The following is a 17,141-nucleotide window of genomic DNA, read 5'->3' on the forward strand; positions in this document are numbered from 1 at the left end:
GCTGAGTTTCTGTACAGCACTTTGAGATATCAGCTGATGTAAGAAGGGCTATATAAATACATTTGATTTGATTGAGCCGGTCTCTCACATACTTCCATGAATTTTTGTTCAACTGGTACCGGAGGACTTTCAGATGAGTCTTGAGGCCTGTGGGCATGCCCAAGCAAAACAACATATTCGTGAGTCTCACCTTTCCACAGAGGGGTCATATTAGTGTGTAGCCCAAACAGCAACTTCTGCCAACAGACAGAAGTTGGCAGATCAGTGTACCAATTTCAGACGAGTCCCAAGATGCTTGTGGGGGTAGTAGAGCAAAACAGAGAACACCATCGTCATCGTTCCAGAGGGATCATAATAGTTTGTAGCCAAACTATTCGGACACTACAGACGAATGTGCGAAGACCGATTTTCGGGATATCTCATGGTCTGACAAACACTGCTCTAGCTGTCACCGCAGATGCAGAAATGCGATGTAGGCGCATGCGGTAGATTGAGACACATCCTATGCAACAAAACAGATCTCTAGCTGAAACTTTTGACATTTTATTATGCCAATTAGATTTCCACAGGGGGCGCAGACATTGACCTTTAGGGGGTTAATATTTGTAGCTCTTTTTAAGTAAATACCTGCAGTCAACTTGTGCAATATGTTATTGCGTTCATTTTACTGGTCACATTATGAAGATTACCCTCGTTCCACAGAACAGTTGAGCCAGTCATCGGTTTGTTGGTAAATATACCAATGGGATGAAGTGGGAACAGGTGAGTGTAGCTATGTACTGACAGGGGTTGCGTTTTATATTTAAAGTTGTGTGATCAATAGAGTGATCAGGGACGTGCAACTATAGTTTTCCTATAGTTTTGCCAGAAAATACATTAGTACAACACATCCATCCGAAAATAGCTTCATTTTCAGATGGAAGTGCAACGCTTTTGGCTGGCTGCCACACAAGCAAATTAGTTTCCAACGAAAAATGTATTTTTTGCAAAAAATTATGCATGGCCACCATATTTCTAATGTTTGTCATAGAAAGAATGTATCCAGCTACCTTCCCTAATGTTATGCTTATAGTTCAAGTTGAATTTACTAGAGAAAATACTGGCTACACTGAGAAAAGTACTGGAGAAAAAAAATCTAAACAGGACGCTGTCTGCTGATGGATAAGAATTCATGAACAGGCATTCTCATCCAAGTGGAGAAGTGCAACTGAAGCACAAAATTAGTCTGATGCTGAGCAGAAATTACAATAAGAAGCATTTTAGATCTGCGTTTACTAAAAGCGATAAGAGATTTATGCGTTCATCTTTTTTTCCAGCGTGAAGAATGCATTCTACGCTAACAAGACCACTAAGTTTAACTTGCTCGTTATCAAAGTCACTGAATTAAAAGGTGACGGGGCATCATATTGTGTAAGCTTTCTGCCGTGTTCGAAAAGTCAAAGACCTTTGGATGAGTATCTGTACAGCTGCCACGGCTCTCTTTTGATTTCCTTGTGTTTTTCCCCTAATTTCTCAACCCATCTGCTCCTCCCCCATCTTCTCCGATCAGAGCAGGCAGGACAATTGTCCTAGCGACTCCAGACACAGCGTGCACTCATGCCGCTTCAGAGAAGACAAGCATGCGCCAAAACATTCTTGAATTGCAAAATGTCTCGTTCATATTCGCTTGTAAAATGTCCAAACTCACCAAAAATGATATATTTGGTTGGATTGAGACATTACGAGATGGATTGCCCGTCTTTGCAATTTGTTTGTTTGCGCTCCTTAGCATATTTAGCTAGCAGCCTCCATGGCAACTTGTGATTATTTGAAATAATTGTATTACTAGAATGCTAACAGATGCCCAACTGGTCTTTTTTGCTTTTGTTGGAACCGTAAATGCCAGGATGAGAGGACGAAATGACTATGAAAATCTGTAAACTGCACAACCCCCCAAAAAATGTATATATTGTTTTAACTACACTTATCTACAATGACGACCTACTGGGGAACAGTGGGTTAACTGCCTTGTTCAGGGACAGAACGACAGATTTTTACCTTGTCAGCTCGAGGATTCGATCCAGGAACCTTTTGGTTACTGGCCCAACCACTAGGCTACCTGCCGCCTCAACTGAATGGTGTTCCACATACGTCCACCAATGGTCACACTTCTTATAAACAAACATTCTCAGATGCACAATTTGAAGGGGGCTTAAAGAGAACGGGAAAATCCCAAATAACTGTGCTTTCTTAGTCTTTGAAAAACAACCGACCACAGATGTACTCAGATCACCACTTCAATCTCAATTCAAAATGATATTCATAACTAGGATGACAACTCCACTGGGCCTTCAAATCTAATCAAATCTCGCCAAGCTTTTTTTTTATATTGGTAAATGGCTGACCTCTTGTTCTTTCTAGGGGATATGGTTACAGCTGAATGTGAACGATGGGTAGTATACAGACCAAATGGAGTAGCTCCAATAATTCCATGTCATAATCTGATCTCCAGAGTAGGCTAAATCTGTGCCATATCAGACAGGGTTATGACTTCCAAACTGTATCAGACAGACCACAAATATACCACTGACCAGTTCCAAGGGGTGCAGTCTAGGTCACAGATTGCCAATTCAATGAAACAGGATGTTAATCTTTGTCAACAACGAACATGGGCTTTTGTTTTGGTAAAGGGTTTTCCAGAGCTAATGCCTATACTAAATGGTTATATTATTTGACAATTGATGATTGTCACGTAGAGTAGGCCAGAAGGTTAAACTGGAAAACCTAACCTCTATCAAAATAAAAAGATGGCGGAGCCGCAAAAAGTTATTCTGTGCAAGGGTGTTTATTTACATAGTGATTCCGGAACAAAAACAACCGTACTGCCATCAAACGTATACCTTATGGGACAGCTAAAAACAATACTGCCCCATCCACAGCTCAATCCAAAATGCCTCTCCATGAACTGAAAGAGAGGCTCCTTTTGTAGGCTAACCCCTCCCCTCAGAACAATTAACCCTAATTAATTGAGCAATTACCTATACAAACCTACATTTTCAACTTAAATAAACATACTAAAGTATATACATTGCAACACGTTTATGAAACAATATCACAACATAACATTTACAAAATGTCATCACTACTGACAGTGTCTTTCAATATGCCCATTTACATTAATGAGCCATTCGGGACAGGCACTACAAAGTCAGCCAATTCCCTTAGCTCGGGTCCTTATCCAGCATACCCGGAAGCTACAGAGACGGAGAGAGAGAGGAACAAAACAAAGAAACGCACTCATCCATAACATCGATAAGTATAATAAATATTGCTTATATTAAATATGAACACTTGTCTATTTCTTTATTCCATAATCGGTTACTGAAGTAAGTCTGAAATGTACTAAGATAGAAAAGTTAACTTGTGTGTCGACCCACATTGTTAACTTATCTGATAATGGAGCGGGGAGGAGTGATGAATGTGTGCGTGCGTTAAAGTACCATATGCTGCCCACGGCCAGTGACGGACTTCTATGTCACAGTCACACTTAGAGCCAAATATCCCCAAGAGTAGATGTCCACATCAACAGAAATCAAATTACCATAACAAAAATCCACAAATCTAAACTAGAGATATGCATTGTCTTCGTCTCAGTCCACAGCATCCGCCGATGTGCCACTTCCGCATCTGCGGTGAAAAGTGGCAGAGCTAGAACGGTGTTCGTCAGACCATGAGACATCCCGAAACCGCTAATGCTCGTTGCTGAATGGCAGCAAGTCACTGCAGAAATGTTCCAACATCTAGTGGAAAGCCTTCCCTGAAGTGTGCACATGATTTTGGAATAAGATGTTCAACAAGCAGGTGTCCACATACTTTTGCTCATGAAGTGTAGATCCTAAATGTCTTAACATTCATCAATACCATGCTAACTAGTTATGTCCCAAAAAACTTCTATAAACAGTGAATATTATGTAGACCTCAGTAGCGGGCAGTGCTGTTTAAGATGAGGGAGTATGATTTTTTTTATTTCATGAGCATGGTCTTATTTCTATTACAGCATATTGGATGACTCATTCATATTCCATTCACCCAGGTCAATGTAACAGCGACAGGTTTAAGCTACTACATGATACTAAAATCTTCCCTATACCCATCGTGAGGTTGCAACAACCTAGCCTATGAATTAAAGTTTATAACGTAGGCACTCGCAGTTCGAGAGACTAATTTGAGGCGACAGACATTCCATACAGCCTTGCACACTCTTCCCTGCATCTAGCTGATGTGTAATCATTAGTCCAACAGTTGCAAACAAGAATTTCTTTTGGATAAATTCAGGTATGTTAATCCCCATTTTGATCCATTTGAGAAACATTTTAACAGAATCAGTGGAATGAATACACCCCCTACATTGTCACCATATTAGCTAAAGTAACGTGAGTCAGCATAGCTAAAAGAAACTACCGCGTTAGTAAATCCGTTACAATCATGCAGTAATGTTAGTGTAAGCAGTTACACCGGTGGGCCCCGGTGGCAATAAATTAGTAAAACCCAAAGCTTACCTTGACTTGGAAGAGTTCCAGTTTTGTCTTGGAATGGCATAGCCAGCTAGCTAAGATAGCATCCCTCTGAACAGGGTGTTTCAGTAGGCTAAATTAGCCAGCTGAATTTGCTAACTAAGTGAAACTGAAAAAAATGACCATTTCTCTTGCTTCTCCTTCACTTTGGAAGAAATTCATGTTCAACTACTGTCTTTCACTCTCTTTGAGTCAACTACTCACTACATTTTATAAACTGCAGTGCTAGCTAGCTGTAGCTAATACTTTCAGTACTAGATTAATTAGTTGATAACATGTCAGTTCATGCAGCAAGAGCTCCGATAGGCTGGAGGACGTTGTCATAAATACTGTGTAAGTCTATGGAAGGGGGAGAGAACCGTGAGCCTCCTAGATTTTGTATAAGTTAATGTACTCAGAGGAGGATGGAGGCTAGCTGTCATCTAGCTGCACCATGGTGCTACCCTACAAAGTACTGTTGAGGCTACTGTAGACATTTGCAAAATAGTGTTTTAAATCAGTTATTTGGGGACATGATTATATTTAGTATAGTTTAATCTAAAAAGGATAACTTAAAGCAAAATTCTTGCTTCAGAAAAAGTTTAGCTTAATTTTTTTTTTAATTAATGGAAAACTATTACAGTAAGACTGAATTGTTAGCCAAAAATGATTTGATATAGAGTACCAGTCAAAAGTTTGGACACACCTACTCATTCAAGGGTTTTTCTTTTAGTATTATTTTCTACATTGTAGAATAATAGTGAAGACATCAAAACGATGAAATAACATAGGTAATCAGGAAGTAACGAAACGTGTTACTACCTGATTAAAATATATTTTAAATTGTTCAAAGTAGCCACCCTTTAAATTGATGACAGCTTTGCACACTTGCCATTCTCACAACCAGCTTCATGAGGTAGTCACCTGGAATGTATTTCAATTAACAGTTGTCCCTTGTTAAAAGTTAATTTGTGGAATTTCCTTGTTAATGCATTTGAGCCAATCAGTTGCGTTATGACAAGGTGGGGATGGTATACAGAAGGTAGCCCTATCTGGTAAAAGACCAAGGCAGCAGTCCAAACACTTAAGACACACCCTATCCGCTAAGCCCTCAAATTAAGTGGACACTTCTGATGACGTCTGATGAGTATACACTTGCAGGGCAAGCGGCGAGGGAGGAAGGAATTATTTTTTAAATGGACCACCCTTGGCTGGAAATTCGTCACTAGTTCATCACGCGATGATTGTGTTTTCAGCCACCGGTAACTGACGATAGCCTGCCTAGCTGGAACTTCAGAAGAATGAAAATATTTTATTTCTACAATTTCCAAAAGATAACCAAACAAAAACATTTACGAGACATGTTTGTGCTGTCATGTGCATTAATAGCACAATTTCTAACCTTTTTTACATTTGTTTTTACTCACATGTTGACTTCTCCGTTAATGTTTTTAAGTTTTGCCTGACTTTTCTTAGCGGCGTATAATTTTCGCAAATTGAATTATGGGGAGTTTCAGGCCCCGGAGTGAACATAATTGTACACTCGCAAACTCGACTAAAAATGAGGCCTGAGGGGAGCAAGGGAGGTTTGCAACTTACGCCCCTCAGCCCTCGTTTTTAGTCGGTGGGTGAAAAATCACCGCAGGATGAACTAGTGACCAATTTCCGGGCAAGGGAGGTCCGTTTAAAAATCTTTCCTTCCTTCCTCCCTCCCTCCCTCGCCATCAGAAATGTCCACTTAATTTGAGGGCTGAGGGGATAGGGTCTGTCTTAATTGTTTGGACTGCAGCCCAAGTCCATATTAATGGCAAGAACAGCTCAAATAAGCAAAGAGAAACAACAGTCCATCATTACCTTAAGACATGAAGGTCAGTCAATCCGGAAAATGTCAAGAACTTTGAAAGTTTCTTCAAGTGCAGTAGCAAAAACCAAGCGCAATGATGAAACTGGCTCTCATGAGGACCAACACGGGAAAGGAAGACCCAGAGTTACCTCTAATGAACTTATCCTCTGCAACAGAGAGTTACCAGCCTCAGAAATTGCAGCCCAAATAAAATGTTTCAGAGTTCAAGTAACAGACACATCAACAGTTCAGAGGAGACTGCGTGAATCAGGCTTTCGTGGTCAAATTGCTGCAAAGAATCCACTACTAAAGGAGACCAATAAGAAGAGACTTGCTTGGTCCAAGAAACACGAGCAATGGTCATTAGAACGGTGGAAATCTGCCTTTTGGTCTGATGAGTTTAGATTTTTGGTTCCAATTGCCGTGTCTTTGTGAGACACATGATACCCGGATGACATCCGAATGTGTGGTTCCTACAGTGAAGCATAGAGGTGGTATGATTGTGTGGGGGTGCTTTGCTGGTGGCACTGTCAGTGATTTATTTTAGAATTCAAGGCACACTTAACCAGCATGGATACTACAGCATTCTGCAGCGATACGCCATCCCATCTGGTTTACGCTTAGTGGGACAACCATTTGTGTTTCAACAGGACAATGACCCAACACACCTCCAGGCTGTGTAAGGGCTATTTTACCAAGAGGGAGAGTGCTGCATCAGATGGCCTGGCCTCCACAATCACCCCGACCTCAACCCAATTGAGATGGTTTGGGATGAGTTGGACTGCAGAGTGAAGGACAATCAGCCAACAAGTGCGCAGCATAAGTGGGAACTCCTTCAAGACGGTTGGAAAAGCATTCCAGGCGAAGCTCGTTGAGAGAATGCCAGGAGTGTCCAAAACTGTCAAGGCAAAGTAGGTGGCTACTTTGAAGAATCTCAAATATATAATTTAGATTTGTTAAACACTTTTTTGGTTACATGATTCCAAGTGTGTTATTTCATAGTTGAGGTCTTCAATATTATTCTATAATGTAGAAAATACGACAAATAAATAAAAACCCTTTAATGAGTAGGTATCCAAACTTTTGACCGGTACTGTATAAAAACTGCTGCATTGGGCCTTTAACAAAAGAGACATGGGACAGTTTTGGATTACAGGTAAATAATAACAAATGAGAATTTGGAGCTAATGTATTGCCTTTGTAATCTTTACCTACCAACTGTACATAACCGAATCAGAAGAAATGTTGTGATTAACTTTTAATTACTTTTATGGGTTCATCTGTGGGATTTAGAGGGCGGCTTCAGAAACACCTCTGCTGAAACAGATGGAAGCTACTGCAGGTCATAGGCACTGACTGGATGAGGCTCCAGTTGGACATGGGGAAGAGGTAGTTGTTGACAGGGGTAATAAGGATAACGAGGCGAAAGGGGTAAAACTGAGTCAGACTGGAGGGAGAGTGGGGGAATTAAATTGTACAGTGGGTAATGTAAAAAAATTGGTTCCTTCATCGTTTGCCGCCCTGCGAGTAAGTGAGCCAAACGGAAACTGGGTGCCATGTTCAAGCATTGGGGGAACATACAAAGATCACCTTGACCAAAACTATGGGATTTTTAGTACCTATGTGTCTGTGTAATGTCCAACCGCTTGCTAGCACCAAACCAGGAGTGAATGTATGGGAAAAAAAAGTGGTACTAAAAATATCAATTAGCTAAAACTACTTAAGTAAAATATTCATCTATGGTACAATAGGTCTAAATTACAGGCTACTTTGTGATCAAGCTTGACGAGAAAGATTAAGCTACTTCACCGACATGAGTTGATCAAATGAACACACTAAAAATACTTTTTTTTCTGTCAAACAAGGCCCCTTCAACCACCAGTCACAGCATGACAGCTATCAAGCCAGTGAAAACAAATGCTCATGTGCTGGTCTCGTGCTGCTGGTTTCCCAGGTGTCTGTCTTGTTTGCTGTTCAACCCTCTGGGGACAAGACTATAGTTAAAGACCGACCTTAAACAAAGTACTGTATTGATAGCCAATAAAAATGAGACCATTGTGGAAGATAGTAAGTCGTTTCACAGTACAAGCCTGTTAGATTTTATCTTAGGCAGGAGCTTTTAATAAACACGCAGTTACTGCCATCCATATCAAAAGAGGTAAGAACAGCCTAATCAGATCTACTTTTGAAGGCTGTATGCCACAGAAAGTTACTGTTACATTATCCAATAATTTAAAAAAAGACTGCACCCATTAGGACTCTTGATGTTATGAAATTGAGCCCTTAAGAGTCCTAGGAGACAGATTACAGCCTATTAAAGTCACTCGTTGTGCAAGTGGTTCTCAGCTCAACTAACCTAGTTACGCTGTACATTACCATGTATAACTTCAGCTTGAATGCAAAAAAGTAAGGCATTCATAAAGGGTTATGGGGCATGAATCACAGCAGGCCATATGCAGAACAATGTCAACTGCCAAACCAGTTGTACTGATTGTTAAATGCTTATTACCATCACACATTATGGAGATTGTATGTGAGAGTCAAAGTAGGCCTATGTCTAAATCAGTGGATGTTAACTAGGCTACAAGCCAATCCTAAAGGGAGACCTTTAGTTCAAATTAATGGAAAACACTGGGCACTGAGGCTGCAGTCTTAGTTGACTATTTCTCTGCTTTTGTCTATTCTTGACCCTCTTTCTCCTCTCTGCAATCCACTCTTTCTGTTCTTGGTCTACCCTCTGTCATCCAGTGAAAATGCGGTAAATCAGCAGCAGGGGGATTAGGATTTGGGGTAATCACCATGTCAACAGACGGATTACATTTTGTCTGTCCCTCTGCATACATATCTTGGATGGGGAGGGGGTAGATTGCAAACTGTGGCACCAATCTATTTTTCATAAGCAACATTCAGAAATGGTGGAGTGTCAGTGTGCATGCATGCGTATGAGGGAAGCTAATGCTGAAATGAAAAGGAATAGGTGTGTGTGTGTACACAATGCATTTGGAGTATTCAGACCCCTTGACTTCTTCCACTTTGTTACAATACAGTCGTATTCTAAAATGGATTCAATTGTTTTTTTTTACTCAATCTACACACAAAAGCCCATAATGACCAAGCAAAAAGTTGACATTAAAAATTAAATACAAAATACAAAAAAAACATCACATTTACATAAGTACTCAAACCCTTTACTCAGTACATTGTTGAATCACCTTTTGGCAGTAGCCTTGAGTCTTAGGTATTACGCTATAAGCGTGGCGCACATTTTTGGATACTTTCTCCTTTCTTCTCTGCAGATCCTCTCAGTGTCAGTTGGATGGGGAGCGTCGCTGCACAGCTATTTTCAGGTCTCTCCAGAGATCGCGTTCAAGTCCGGGCTAAGTCCTGGCCCCTCAAGGACATTTAGAGAATTGCCCCAAAGCCACTCTTGCGATGTCTTGGCTGTGTGCTTAGGGTCATTGTCCTGTTGGAAGATAAACCTTCACCCCAGTCGGAGGTCCTGAGCACTCTGGAGCAGGTTTTCGTCAAGGATCTCTGTACTTTGCTCTGTTCATCTTTCCCACGATCCTGACTAGTCTCCCTGCCACTGAAAAACATCCACACATGATGCTGACACTACACTTCACCGTAGGGATGGTGCCAGGTTTCCTCCAGACGTGATGCTTGGCATTCAGGCCAAAGAGTTCAATCTCGGTTTCATTACACCAGAGAATCTCGTTTCTCATGGCCTTTCAGCAAACTCCAAGCGGGCTGTCATGTGCCTTTTACTGAGTGTTCTCCGTCTGGCCACTGATTGGTGGAGTGCTGCACAGATGGTTGTCCTTCAGGAAGGTTCTCCCATCTCCAGAGGAACTCTGGAACTCTGTCAGAGTGACCATCGGGTTCTTGGTCACCTCCCTGACCAAGGCCCTTCTCCCCCGATTGCAGCTTGGCCGAGTGGCCAGCTCTAGGAAGAGACTTGGTGGTTCCAAGCTACTTCCATGTAAGAATTATGGAGGCCACTGTGTTCTTGGGGACCTTCAATTCAGTAGATATTTTTGGTACCCTTCTCCCGATCTGTGCTTCAACACAATCCTATCCTCTGGGTTCTACAGACAATGACTGACGTGACAAGAGGAAAACTGATGCACTACCCAATTTTGAAACTGCACCTTGTGCATTCTACTATTACAACTTTCAAGAGTAAGTTGAAAACCCGGACAATTGAAAAAAAAAAAATAATAATACTATGCTAAATATGCCAATTCTTCGCGCCCTAGCCCCACTGCCTTAGAACACTAAAATGTATCACAACTGTGTTTGGAATCAAATCTTGCTGAAGAGATATACCGTACCAGCTGAAAGTTGACACCTACTCATTCAAGGGTTATTATTTGTGACCCTTTCAGGAAACTAGGCGTATGTTCGGAGCTACTACTTCACAGTAGAGCCATTTGAAAATAAACTTTTTATCAAAATGCATTTTGGGCAGAAATGCTTTCTCAAACATGTGAACTTTAAATGTGGCTTAATAACAAACATGTCATCTGTAAATACAAATAAATTGTTCAATTACGAGCCTAGTTAGTTTAGACAGTAAAATACAGCAACCTTCCCGCTAGCCATGATTGTCTAAGATAATGAGTGGGCTGGACACGCCAAGAGATGTTTGGATTGGCCATATAGCACACTTCTGTCCATTTGAGCTGGTCAGTATGTCTAGGTAATCTTGTAACGCGTAGTAAAACTGCATAAACCTAATGTCAGGTTAAAGTGTATTGTTAGCAAGCTAACAATAACGCATCTAACTTTAAATTAATCCCAAAGGTGTTCTATGGGGTTGAGTTCAGGGCTCTGTGTATGCTCTCCACTGTCTCCGGGTTACATCTTCAAACTAAGGGCAACCATGGCATCCGACAGGAGACTCGTCCAACCATGATGTATACGCGGGTAAGATAGTCTAGCTAGCTAAATTCTTAGATATTACACATTTCTAATTTTGACAGAAAGCGGTATCATTTCAAGTTGAATTGTACTGTTAGCTAGCTAACGTTAGCTGGCTGGCTCGCTTGCTAACGTTATGTGTATGATCATATTCTTTGAATCTCAGACATATTTACTTGACTAGTTATAGCTAGCTAACATTGAACCTGGTTGGTTAGCTACCTGCAGATTCATGGAGGGTAGTAACGTCATGAGTTGGGATAATGGTTCATTGTCTAGCTAGCGAGTTACACTCAGACTTGTCTGAGTGTCAGAGCAGAGAATAACTGATGAATTTACGAACACCCGTTGAATGGCCTGTGTCAGTAAACGTTGGCAAAAATGTGTAATTAAATTGTTGCCAGCAGCACAGTTGGTCACCAACGCACTGGATAACATGAAAACAACCTAACCAGCTCTGCAAGGGCGAGTAATGTTCAGTGTGCTGTTCTTCCTCACATAGATGTCTGGAAGTAGCTAGCAAGTTAGAACGCTCAAAGCAACCTTAAATCGGATGGGTGGGGCTTAAGAGGGTGTGAACAATGCTGAATGGGTGTAGACAAAGGGATCTCCAAAAGTAGTACCAAAAGGCATTTTCTCAAAAGTGAGTTTACAAGTTGATCAACTTTCAAAGCAAAATTACATTCCATTGTTCCTCAACTGGTAGCCAAGTCTACTTTTAACCAATATTAAAAATCTAATAAAAATCTAATTTTGCAACATAAGACCAATTTGTGCCGGTCGGTCACATTTTTACTATTTTCTACATTGTAGAATAATAGTGAAGACATCAAAAACATGTAGTAACCAAAAGTGTTAAATCAAAATATTTGTATTTTAGAAAATTTGCCTTGACAGCTTTGCACACTCCTGGCATTCTCTCAACCATTCTTGAAGGAGTTCTCACATATGCTGAGCACTTGTTGGCTGCTTTTCAGCATTCCAACTCATCCCAAATCATCTCAATTGGGTTGAGGTCAGGTAATTGTGGAGGCCAGGTCATCTGATGCAGCACTCCATCACTCTCCTTCTTGGTCAAATAGCCCTTACACAGCCTGGAGGTGATATGGGTCATTGTACTGTTGAAAAACAAATGACAATCCCACTAAGCGCAAACCAGATGGAATGGCGTATCGCTGCAGTATGCTGTGGTAGCCATGCTGGTTAAGGGTGCTTTAATCACTGCATTGCAGTTGCTAGCTGTGCCACTAGAGATCCTGGTTTGAGTCCAGGCTCTGTCGCAGCCGGGCCACGACCGGGAGACACATGGGGCTGCGTCGTCTGGGTTAGGAGAGAGTTTGGCCGGCAGGGATGTCCTTGTCCCACCGCGCTCTAGCGACTCCTGTGGTAGGCCGGGCGCATGCACGCTGACACGGTCGCCAAGTGTATGGTGTTTCCTCCGACACATTGGTGTGGCTGGCTTCTGGGTTAAGCGGGTGCGGGCGCAGCAGTGCGGCTTGATTGGGTTGTGTTTTGGAGGACGCATGGCTCTTGACCTTCGCCTCTCCCTAGTCCGTACGGGAGTTGCAGCGATGAGACATGACTAACTACGAATTGGATACCACAAAATTGTGGAGAAAAAGGGGTAAAAGTAACAAACAAAAAAAGTGTGCCTTGAATTCTAAATAAATCACTAACAGTGTCATCAGCAATCCTCCATGCTTCACGGTGGGAACCACACATCGGAGATCATCCGTGCTTGTGTTTCTTGGCCCTAGCAAGTCTCTTATTATTGGTGTCCTTTAGTTGTGGTTTCTTTGCAGCAATTTGACCATGAAGGCATGAGTCACGCAGTCTCCTCTGAACAGTTGATGTTGAGACGTGTGTTACTTGAACTCCAAAGCATTTATTTGGGCTGAAATTTCATTAGTTACCGGCCTCAGAACTTATCCTCTGCAGCTGAGGTAACTCTGGGTCTTCCTTTTCTATGGTGGTTCTCATGAGAGCCAGTTTCATCATAGCGCTTGATGGTTGACTGGCATGGGAGCAGAAAATATTTGTGTTAACTCAGACTATTCTGGCAATTCTAACATTGGGAGGATGGATGTTTGACATGCATTTTACATTTATATCACAAACCATTTGAGAATATCATGATGAAAGTGTCCATTTTAGACCCATTTTAGACCTATACCTGCCTCCTGTTACACCTTATGATCCGTACATGACAGTCAACATCTTGATGTCATTATATTCCATTTAGTGTGCACTAACATCTGAAGAAAATAAAAATCATGAATTTATTCAATATTAAAAATATGAATATCAAAACTAACCTTTGACTGAATTTCAAGACGTACATTATATACTCTTCAAACATTACATTTCCAGTCGGTTCTCTGGTACTTTTAATGACATGACCCATTTTATACATAGAAATTGACATAGGTCATTAAAGTGTAACTCTCAAATCCAATTTTAGCCTTCGACCAACAACAAAAAATATACAAAAATAAAAAAAAGCATTAATGTGAGAAGGAGTCAGGAGTCACCTCTTCACTGTTGACGTTGAGACTGGTGTTTTGCGGGTACTATTTAATGAAGCTGCCAGTTGAGGACTTGAGAGGCGTCTGTTTCTCAAACTAAACACTAATGTACTTGTCCTCTTGCTCAGTTGTGCACCGGGGCCTCCCACCCTTTCTGTGAAGGGAGTAGTACACAGCGTTGTACGAGATCTTCAGTTTCTTGGCAATTTCTCTCATGGAATAGCCTTCATTTCTCAGAACAAGAATAGATTGACGAGTTTCAGAAGAAAGTTCTTTGTTTCTGGCCATTTTGAGCCTGTAATTGAACTCACAAATGTTGATGCTCCAGATACTCAACTAGTCTTAATGTCAGTTGTATTGCTTTTTTAATCCGCACAACAGTTTTCCACTGTGCTAACATAATTGCAAAAGTGTTTTCGAATGACCAATTTGCCTTTTAAAACGATAATCATGGATTAGCTAACAACCTGCCATTGGAACATAGGAGTGATGGTTGCTGATAATGGGCCTCTGTACGGCTACGTAGATATTCCATTAAACAAAAACAATCTGCCGTTTCCAGCTACAATAGTCATTTACAACATTAACAATGTCTACACTGTATTTCTGATCAATGATGTTATTTTAATGGACAAAAAAAAGTGATTCTTTCAAAAACAAGGACATTTCGAAGTGACCCCAAACTTTTGAACAGTAGTCTATGTGTACATGTATTATGTAACTCAAGCAGGTGAGGTCAGCATGTTACTTTGAATTTTGTGTAACGTCAGTAGTCTTGTCAAGAAAGTATCGTGCAAAATATATTGGCACATTCCACTTATCAAGACCATTGTCAAATAAGGCACGCAGTCACCTGCTTTTAAAGTACGCCTTGAGGTGGTACCACACAGCACATTTAGAAGGGTGTTATTTCATAACGAACCCCTCCCTTGAGATGACGTAGTGGCACGGTGCCTCTCCATCACAATTTCAAATGGTAGAGTTTAACCACTACGGGCAAAAAGAGCTAGATGTACTACTAAAAGACGAAAACATTACTTTTGCAACTAACTGACAAAATTAAGACCAGAATGGCATTTTTAAAAATCCTTTCTCCCAATGAAGTTTCTATGTGAGAATTGCCAGAACAATCTGCAATACAAAAAAAAAAAAATCCGCTCCTGCTGGCATGGAATAGCCCATTAGGCCTTCAACATTAGACATGACAAACACAAGGTTAACAATAGACTACCCAATATCTCAAAAGCAAGATGAATAAGGGTGAGAATTACATCTGTACACTTACCTATGAGTGCCTGGAAAAGGTTACTCTGAAAGATGTCGATGACCCTCTGGATGGAGAGTCTCAGTTGCCAGTCCTCAGTGTGGTTAAGTTTAGTGCGATATTCCTCCAAGAGTGACAGGGCTCGCTGTGCATCTGGACAATCAGAATGTGTTAGATAAGACGTATATCCCCTGGCCAAAACGCTAGCAATTTACCATTCAAAAGAATAACTGCATCTTGACTCAAAAAGTGAAGTGTCAGTAAGTGGGCCTTTTAAATTGTAACCATATTGCTCCAGTAGCTGCTGTAAATTGTTACAATTGAAGGGCTACAACTATTAATTGGCTGCATGAACTTGAGAAGTTGAATAGTTATATTTTGGAGCCAACATCGTTTAAAGCAATTAGATTTGATTGAGATCCTGGCTACAATTGTTGCAATTGGAAGATATGTTACACGAAGACATTTTAGCTAGTTGAGCAATGTAACAGAGTCAATCATTATGCTACCTTATGGAAAAGTAAGGCAAGCTTGGGAAACGGTATATGGTTACAGTACATATCTAACGTTAGCTGGCTAGTGAACTAACGTTAAGTTAAAAGTATTTTGCAAGCTAAGTTCCCTACAAGCAACTTGGTCCTATTTGTGGCTTCTTTCCCTTCAGAACTTCTGAGGGCAACTAGGAAGCTAGTTAGGTCCTGTCAATATATTTAGCAAGAAACTATTTCATAATGGTTATTTCCAGTTACTACATACCTAATAACAGCTAGTTTATATTGGTAAGTATGCATAACTGACAGTTAGCTAGCAAGCCTAGCTAGCTACAATTAGATTAAAGCCGCTTACCTTTCTTTCGTACTGGCATGATTAGGCAGTCTCGAGACAATATGTAGCTTGCTAGCCAGCTAGCTCTTTCACCAGTCGCGCGCAGATAAATGTTATGGGAACACGCAATATTTTAGAACACTTTCACTCTCCTGGTATCCAAGGGGTATGAAAATCTCTGCAATGAAACCACAAGTTCAGCTTTAATTTTGCCCACGAATTGTCAAGCAAAAGATGTCACTGTGATACAAAATGAGAAACAACAGTAACATTAAGGAGTGGACGTTCGGGTACAAATTAAAAACGCGACCAGCTAGCTGACAGCTGCACTTCTTGAACCTGACAGCGGCAAAGAGGTGATGACACCACATATGCAATGGTTGGTATTTTTCCAACTAGGTCCAAATGCCCGTTAAAATCCATACAAAGTATAGAAACGTGTGTTCAGTCGGCTAAAACCAGTCATTCCGTGCATGCATTGGTGTCCAACGTAGCTTGCAAGCAGTGCGGGCTTTAAAATTACTCAAACTCTAAATCCAGTTCAGTGGCACATGTAAACTCAGGCCGTGCCTCCGCGACTTATTCACTTATTTCGCAAACGTATCCTTTGTACATTTTTTCGGTAAATACATTTGTATTCCTTCGACTCAAACTTCTTCTGGTGTCCCTCCTTTTCTTCCTGTGACAGAAAATTCCAAACTTTCTTCCAAAATGGCGTCTCGGGTTTGGAAGTAGTTTATATCACGTGATTTCAAACCCTGCAGTTAACGGCTCATGTAACTCAAGGAAGGAGTTGAAAGGTGAGACTTGATCTTTTCTTGAGCCAGGGGTATTCAAACTTTTCTTGCCCAGGGACCCCCATCATATGTTAGCAACATTTTTGTTCGTATTATCAGTTGAATGATAATGGCAAGTAGAATTTAAGTATAACTTTTGTATGACTGATGCCTTTAGTGAGAGGTCTAATGCTTTAATATTTAATAATTTCTCCCCTCCGAATTCATATTTGTTATATAAATAGGCCCTTTTAATTTTTTCTGGCTTGCCGTTCCAAATAAAATTGAATATTTTTTGTTCATAATTTAAAAAGCAGGTCACTAGGTGTAGACAAAACCATAAGCAAATAGGTAAACTGTGATATGACTAAAGAGTTAATCAGGGTGATTTTTCCACAAATAGACAGGTTTTTCCTTTCCATGGTAGCAAGATCTTATCTATTTTTGCTAACT

The 17,141-nt window shown here is 40.8% G+C and overlaps 1 protein-coding gene across 17 annotated transcripts in view; it reads right to left on the reverse strand.

Annotated features, from left to right (window-relative positions):
- Positions 1 to 16,628, reverse strand: part of LOC129814510 (discs large homolog 1-like protein) — a 254,606-nt gene extending 237,978 nt beyond the window's left edge. For 16 of the 17 annotated variants that reach the window (XM_055867694.1, XM_055867691.1, XM_055867690.1 and 13 more), the window contains exons 1-2: positions 15,934 to 16,628; positions 15,109 to 15,240 (exon numbers count right to left, since the gene is read on the reverse strand). In XM_055867694.1, the coding sequence (XP_055723669.1) occupies positions 15,109 to 15,240; positions 15,934 to 15,952 (151 nt within the window). In that variant the 5' untranslated portion in view covers positions 15,953 to 16,628. Of the gene's footprint in view, positions 1 to 4,538; positions 4,796 to 15,108; positions 15,241 to 15,933 lie in introns of those variants that run through there. The other variant, XM_055867686.1, reaches the window with a different exon arrangement.
- Positions 16,629 to 17,141: the final 513 nt, after the last annotated feature.

Source organism: Salvelinus fontinalis, chromosome 17 (assembly GCF_029448725.1).
Source record: "Salvelinus fontinalis isolate EN_2023a chromosome 17, ASM2944872v1, whole genome shotgun sequence".
NCBI classification, from domain to species: domain Eukaryota; kingdom Metazoa; phylum Chordata; class Actinopteri; order Salmoniformes; family Salmonidae; genus Salvelinus; species Salvelinus fontinalis.